Here is an 8,338-nt window from a genome sequence, read left to right as displayed (position 1 = left end):
TCATATTTAAGCTTCATAATATAGCATCTATGACAATACATCAATTAAAAAAACTGGTATAGTCCCGGTGAGCTTAAATCAATTGGTAAAGACAATACATTATAATATGCAGTGATCGAATTTTGAACCTAAACACCCTACATATTAACCTTTAAGAGACGAAAACCAATAGTTTATTTGACAAAAAAAAATCTGATACTATGAATGGCAATTTCCCTAAAATTGAAAAAAAAAAAACCAATAAATTAAAAAAGCCAATGTAAATTTGCTTTATAAATTTTTATTTAAATATTAGTAAGTATGTTAGTAGTAGATACAACGATTTTTATAATCCAACTATCAGAAATCAGGTTTCGTTTGTTACATATTATAAACAAAAGTCATAAGCTATGTTATGTTAATTTAAAGATTAATTTTAAAGATTTTTATTTAAAAGTATAAGCTATGTTATGTTAGGTTTTTTAAGTTTAATATAATGAAAATATTTTTTTTTAAAACTAAAGTCAACGGTCAAATATTTTATAGAGAAATTACTTAAAATAGTTTCTCATTCAAAGCAGTTTTTAGAATTATTTTTTTTAAATTCTCATTTACTTTAACATTTGTAACAATTAGATGAGAACTTTTAATTAGTTTTTTTATATACACAAACTGGTAAACACTTTTAAAACTTCTTTTGAAAGAAAGTTTTATCACTCGTCATGTTCTATCGGGCTCGAAAAATTAATCTACGTGGTTGAGCACAAAAGATATCTGATTTACACAAAAAAAAAAAAAAAAAAAAAACACCACTAAACAGTAAACACTCACATGTAACTGCAGGATCTCGAATTCAAACACGAGTAAATATGTTTTGACTAACAATATTGACATTGTCGATTGCGATGGTGTTAAAAAAAAAAACTAACAAAAAGACTAGTCTTACTGACAACAAAAGAACTCCTCCTGTTAACAACTAAACTACCTATGCGTCGAATACGCGAGCGAGGATGTGTGCCAGGGTTCATGTGGGGGATTTTGCATGTTTAGTGTGATATGCATTTGTTTACGCAATTGACGTAAAAGGTATAATAGTACACAAAAATTCTAAAACAAACTCTAATTTTTTATGGAGAAAAGTAAGAAATTAATGTCTTACTTTATTAAATTTATTTATTTTTGACAAAGTTTTGATTTGTACTTTATACTTTTATAAGAAATAAAAAATACCCTACACCCGGTAACGGCAAGACTAAGAGTCTAAGACATGCCAAATTTGCTTTAAAATGCCAACTTGTAAATTGGTTTACGTTCACAATAATGTGATTTATATTTATATATATAGTTACATATTTTACAAGGTTCGTCACCATCAACTTATAACGTATGTTAAAACGTGTTATCTCCACTCCCATCGTTTATAAATTTCATCACATTGAGTCTAATATTTAAACCAAAGTTTATAAAGCATTTTGTTTGTCCCTTTGTGACACCATGACCAAAATATTGAGTTCTATAGCTTTACCATCCCTCATCACTTTCATTTTGATCTTCTTGATTTCTATTACTTGTTGCTTTCAAGAGGAGCGATCTATATACTTGGTCTTATTGGAAGGAGAAGCGGTTGCATTTCATGGAGCTTCACAAAATGAAGATTCATCAAAGATTCACCTCATCAGGTTACACAATATAACTTTAGTAAAAAAACGTTATAACTAGAAAATTAAGCTTATACTAACTACTAAAAAGAATTAGATTAATTAGCAAGGATAATTTAGATAAGTTATAAATACATGAAACTTTCTCTCTTAAATCCGTCACCAAATCTAGTTCGAGGAAATTAGAGCGAGATTTCGCTCTTTCTATCGCTAAGTAGCAAATGTGATGGTTCAATTTATTGTATCTCTTTCTCATCGAATGTGGATCCCTTGTGGGGACATTCACCGTGCAACAATCATAAGGATCCTTATATTTAGATAGAAAGGATTTCCCTTATTAGATCTAATAGTTCTCACAATTGTTACATCGTGCAGCTGCCATAGGTGATACACTAAGAAGTGAACATGAACGTCAATTTTGTGAAAATGAAAATGAAATTGATCTCTTCCAACCAACCAGACCAATTTTTAGGTCTTCGGATTTATAAGTAATTTATTTTAACAATGTCCACACTCTCTTTTTGTTATTTTTTCTATATGGTTTGATCCTCAAAAAATTCCAACTTGAAACACAAAATTAAATTGGCGACCATGATTCAGAGACAAAAATACATGAAATCTCTCTCGGAATAAATCAGCCAATTTAGAGATGAGAAAATTAGAGTGGTTTGGTTTTTTCATCATTTTTTTTTTTTTCCTATTGCATTGTGCGGCTGCCGTATGGAATACAAGTCCTAACAATACCTCTCCTATGACTAAAAAATGAATATGACCCTATTTTCTTTTTAAGGAAAATAAAATGAAACTGATCTCACTTAATTAAATTATAAAGAATAATTTTATTTTTTTGGTCAACAAAAAAAAAGAATAATTTTATTTTTATGTCTTCAGATTCATAAGTTATTTTCAATTTTTTTAACACTGTCGTACTCACTTTTTATTATTTTGCTTATTGGTTTGATTCTCGAAATTTCTTCAACTTGAAATAAAAAATTAAATTGGTAATGACAATTTAGAGAGGGAAAAACATGAAATCTCTCTCTAAATCAATCAACAAAAAAATTAGGATGGTTTCATTTTTTCATAACTAATTGTCTCCATTAACTTTTTTTTTCCTAACCTTATTCTATATGATGACTTAACTTATTTTAAGCACGAAAAAACATAAATATTTACAGTTAATTCATATTTGTTAAAAAAAAAAATTCAGATATTCTCATGATATTATGAACATGATGATTCATTTGAGTTGGTTTGGGATCTTAGAATGTGTCATGCAAAGGTCTCAACTCAATTTTATCGGATATGAATTTTAGTTAAACTTGACCCTATCTTAATTTACATTTTAATTTTGTGATATGTCTAATTAAATAGAGGAGCCTCGAAGGCACATGAAAAATACTTATTAGCGTCTCATGACATGCTTCTACAAAGCACTTTGGAGAATGGAAGTTATAATAAACTCCACAGTTATAAACACATAATTAATGGCTTCTCTGTTCACACAACCCCTTCCCAGGTTCATCTCCATATCCATTTCAATCATTTTTATATAGTACATGCATGCACTAAAGTTATTGAATCCATTGCCAAAAATATCAGGCAAAAAGACTAAGAGCTACACCAGGAGTGAAGTTAGTAGAGAAAGATAGAGGAGTGAAACTGATGACAACATACACTCCTGATTTTCTTAACTTGCCAAAAGGATTATGGGCACAAGTAGGAGGTGACAAAAATGCAGGTGATGGAATTGTTATTGGTATTGTTGATAGTGGCATTAATCCAATTCATCCAAGCTTTGCTTACCAACCTTTCACTTCAAATATCTCTCACTTTTCTGGTGCTTGTGAGACTGGTCCACATTTCCCACCTGGTTCTTGCAATGGAAAGATTATTTCAGCTAAATATTTCTCTGCTGGTGCTCAAGCTAGTCCTACCTTTGATGCTTCTGTGGATTTTCTTTCACCTTTTGATGCAGGTGGACATGGAAGGTAATGTTGGTGGTATAAAAGTTTGTTTTACTTAGGTATGCGTCGGGTGTGTAACATTAATTTTGAGACTTTTTTTTTTTTTTTTTTTTTTTTTGATTTGTTGCAGTCATGTGGCATCTATTGCTGCTGGAAATGCTGGTGTTCCTGTTGTAGTGAATGGTTTTTTCTATGGGCAAGCGAGCGGAATGGCACCGCGTGCAAGGTGAGATTGATCTTAATATCTATATTATATTGTTTTTTTTTTTTTTTTATCTATTCTGATTAAAGTAGTTTCCTTAGTGTGACATATTCGAAAACTTATACCTCTCTTTTCCGCCATTTCCCCCTTATCCAAGCAATCTTTACTAGCTCACACAACTGAAGGTTTACCATTTGGCAAGCTATATAAGTTTGTGACTGATTTAGATATCAATTGGCAAAAAATCGCTAAATCATTAGTCGCTAATGTTACCACCGATTTAGTGAGTGATTTAACATTTTTCAGTCTCTTAAATCGGTTGCAAAATCGGTCATTGTGTAGGAGTTTTTCTGTAATGTTACTAATCTACATATATGATATAACGTTTATGGGAGTTCCTTGATTTAACTAACGCCGCTGAAAGAATGAAAAAGAATTCACACCATAAAATGGTATGTCAATCAATGAGATTTTTGTCCAACTGAAAATGTTGTCTTTTTGAAGGATTGCCGTTTATAAGGCTATCTACCCATCCGGGGGAACTATGGCAGATGCTGTTGCAGCTATTGAACAAGTAAGTGTCGATTCTGTTCTCAAACTAATTAGATGCATCAAGCAACTCAAATTACAACAAAAGAAAAATATTAATTGAACTAGTAAAGAAAATTTTATACATAAAATAAAATTTGTTGACAAAATTAGAGATGAATGTCTTATTTTTACAATCATTTCTCGGTTGAATCACAAAGGAAGAATAAAATTTGAGGTGTGATTATCTGATTTTGCAGGCTGTCCAAGATGGAGTAGATATCATATCACTCTCTATTGGACCAAATGAACCAACAAAAGATACATTGACATTTCTCAACATCTTTGATATTACCTTATTATTTGCAAGAAAAGCAGGGGTTTTAGTGGTGCAAGCTGCAGGGAATAATGGTCCATCATCTTCAACTGTAGTGTCATTTAGTCCATGGAGTGTCGGTGTTGCCGCTTGCAACACAGACAGACATTATTATTCTTCAATTCTTCTTAGAAATGGCACAATAGTTGGTGGTGTTGGACTAACAGGTACTTCCTATTTTATTCATGCAAAATATTTGATTTTTTTTTTTTCTTTCTGTTTTGCAAAAGAAAACAGAAATACTACATGTCACTGTTGGTATGATTAATAATGCATATCTTTTTTACAGGACCAAGTTTTGGGAATGGGAAGGTTTACCATACACTTGTATTAGCTAAGGATGCAGTGAAAATAAATGGAACATTTCCAAGGACTCCAGAGTACTTAGAAGAGTGTCAACATCCAGAAGCTTTGGATCCTAGTAAAGTGTTTGGAAGTATCATTATATGCACCTTCTCAGAAGGATTTCTTAATCAGACCTCAACTCTTGCTGCCATTATCGACACTGCCAAGGCTCTAAAATTCGAGGGTTTTATTTTTACTGCAAATCCGAGCTATGGCGATTATATTGCAGAGCCAATTCCTTTCGGTATTCCCGGTATCTTGATTCCTTCTGTCGCGGATTCCAAGGTAAAAACCTCATGGCTTAATTATTGCATTGAATTTTATTATCTGCTCGATGTGGGACTCATAACACTTACTAAATGTAGGTTATAATGCAATATTATGAAGAACATACAAAGAGGGACGAGAGAGGAACTGTTACAGAGTTTGGTGCTGCGGCATCTACGGGGGAAGGAAGGGATGCCTCTTTCAAAGGGCGATCACCGGTTGTTAGTAGATTTTCTTCAAGGGGTCCAGATATAATTGATTCAAAAAGAACTCTTGCTGATGTACTTAAACCTGATATTCTTGCTCCAGGGCACCAAATATGGGCCGCATGGAGTCCTATTAGTGCCAAACAACCTATGCTAACAGGTACATTATTGTTACTAGCATGCTGACAGACACTAATGTGTCCGTTTTGTTCACTTTTTTAGTGTCTTGTGATTACACTGAAATTCATTCAACTCTTTCATTGACAACATAATATATACAGGACACAATTTTGCATTATTATCCGGTACCAGCATGGCGGCGCCTCATGTGGCTGGAATCGCAGCACTGATCAAGCAACATAATCCATCATGGACTCCATCTATGATAGCATCTGCGATCACCACAACCAGCAGAAAGTATGACAAGCTTGGAGATCCTCTGATGGCCGAAGGCTACGAGGCCAACACCTTGCATCCCTCCACTCCTTTTGAACATGGTGCGGGCATTGTGGACCCTAGCCGTGTCAATAATCCAGGCTTGGTTCTATCTTCAGGTATATATGTTGCTACTAGTAATAGAAAATTCACTGCTTGATCAGCTTGGTTCTTTTGCTCAAATTCAAAGGGTGATTAACATTCATTTGTCCTAAAACAGATTATGAAGACTTCATCAGCTTCCTGTGCTCTTTGCCAAACATTGATACGAAGACAATAACTAGAGCGACGGGAGAGACCTGCAACAGCCCATTTGACTATCCATCTAATTTAAACCTTCCATCAGTGACAATATCTGCACTTAAAGGATCAATTTATTTGAAAAGAACTGTCATGAATGTAGGGAACAGCACAGAGACATACTTATGCGGTGTTCGAGCTCCTAATAGAACTGCAGTTAACCTGTATCCAACTTTTTTTACCATAACTCCACAAGGAACTCAGGATCTGGAAATACAAATCAATGTCACTCAACCAAGTGAAGATTTTAGCTTTGGTGAAATTGTTTTGGCAGGAAGTATGAACCACATAGTAAGAATAACTTTGTCAGTTGTGCCAGTTTCAACACAATGACTATTGAATACCGAATGCACTGTAAATCGTCATTTTAGTCCCTAAGACTATGTTTGGATATCTTGTGCAAATGTAATAGAATGGAGAAAAACAAATAAAAATTAAGTTTTCACCCTATTGTTTGATTATTCTGTAATGAAACAATTCCATCATTGGAAAACAAAATAAAATGAATTACAACTTTATATTTATACATCTCCCTTTCCTTTTTTTTCTCTCACTCTTATAGTCTTATTATCTTTCTTTTTTCTTCCCTATATTGTGCAAGCATCAAAGATGCACTCCCCTTGTCTTAGCCCCCTCCCCTAAATTATTTCATAAAAATAATGGCTGCCAGTGCCACATAGAAGCTCCATTCTCGGTGGGTTAAGAACCCAAAGCCGGAGTTGATCTTCGAGAGGATGTTAACTACAAGAGCCAGAGCCAGAGCCATCCGGGATAAGTTATCTTTGCATTGTAAATTCACAAGCTTCAGAATTCATAGAGGGAGATATTAAACACAGGGTTTTCATGCTATATATTTTGGTTTTCAGCTTTTATCAACAAAATATGTGGAGCGCACATTGCCATGGACATGGAGTATTACCAGGCCAATCACATGCAAAACGAGTATAAAAAAAATTAATATCAAGGTAACGAATTGAAATGAGAAATGATCACAAACAAGCTAGCTAATGGAAATAAATAAATTTATCTGCACAAACATTGTTTACATACCTCTCCTACGTACCGTTGCATTTTTGGCACCTGAAAATGGCTGCTACCAGCTAGGGATGGCAAAAACACCCTACCCGGCGGGTATCCACTAATAAAATCTGACACGGTTACAGGCTCATACCTTGATAAAGTAAGTGTAAAATGACTTAAATATCCTTAGGTTAAGTATAAAATTTAGCAGTTCCGTCAAAACACCCCAGATATCAACTATTTAGGTTATTTAATTTTCTCTTTCAGATCTCACTGCTTCCCCATCCATCCACACTGTAACTCTCCGGTCCTTGTACGCGAATCTTTCCATTGCAGGTGCTTCAGGTTAGGTTTCTATATTCTGTTATGTATTGATATTTTTGTTTTGTTTCTATGCTTTGGTGTATCTATTTTGTGTTCCATTGTTATTGATATTTTTCATCATTTTGATATATTTTGTTACTTACTGTTATGGTTCATTCATACTGATAACAACAAGAGTGTTTTGATATGATCAAAAGGAAAAATATAGCAATAACATCATTAAAATCAGTGATAGAAATGACGTATATAGATAGATTTTGAAGATGATCTTGCCATCAAATCAAATCTGAATGTACACGCGGTTGTGAAACTATCTATACTCAGGGTGGTAGTAACGCATTCTTCTTACACACATACACGTATGCCCTATTTTTTTCAACAAAAAAATTAAAAACCCTAATCATCTTTTTTTTTTTTTTAAGGAAAAAAACCCTAATAATCTATTGTTTATGGTATTTTCATTAAAAATATAATAATTAATTAGCAATATATCAATTATTTTTTTGGCAAATATAATATATCTTTTTCGAACAAAATTTTCAATATATCAATTTTTATTTGGCAAATATAATATCTTTTTTAAAAAAAACTTTGCGCATGTTCATTCTCATCATCTATTTGTGGAACCCATTTAATTTAAACAAATATAATTTATTCATGTTTCTGTTTATCAACATTTTTTTTTTCTTACGAAACCGTATCAATTCTTATTTATTTGGTAATGATATTAT

At 32.9% G+C, this 8,338-nt stretch overlaps 1 protein-coding gene across 1 annotated transcript; it reads left to right on the top strand.

Annotated features, from left to right (window-relative positions):
• Positions 1 to 1,345: 1,345 nt before the first annotated feature.
• Positions 1,346 to 6,771, top strand: LOC11440104 (subtilisin-like protease SBT2.4). The gene is made up of 10 exons (XM_003610428.3): positions 1,346 to 1,658; positions 3,012 to 3,156; positions 3,240 to 3,628; positions 3,735 to 3,830; positions 4,311 to 4,380; positions 4,595 to 4,877; positions 5,000 to 5,340; positions 5,421 to 5,688; positions 5,810 to 6,082; positions 6,184 to 6,771. The coding sequence occupies exons 1-10, from the start codon at positions 1,474 to 1,476 to the stop codon at positions 6,594 to 6,596; spliced, it is 2,463 nt and encodes an 820-aa protein (XP_003610476.1). The 5' UTR covers positions 1,346 to 1,473; the 3' UTR covers positions 6,597 to 6,771.
• The last annotated feature ends 1,567 nt before the right edge of the window (positions 6,772 to 8,338 follow it).

The sequence above is a fragment of the Medicago truncatula genome, chromosome 4, assembly GCF_003473485.1.
Source record: "Medicago truncatula cultivar Jemalong A17 chromosome 4, MtrunA17r5.0-ANR, whole genome shotgun sequence".
Lineage (NCBI taxonomy): Eukaryota > Viridiplantae > Streptophyta > Magnoliopsida > Fabales > Fabaceae > Medicago > Medicago truncatula.
The sequence above is the reverse complement of the archived record's forward strand: the minus strand, read 5'-3'. Positions and strand labels throughout refer to the sequence as shown.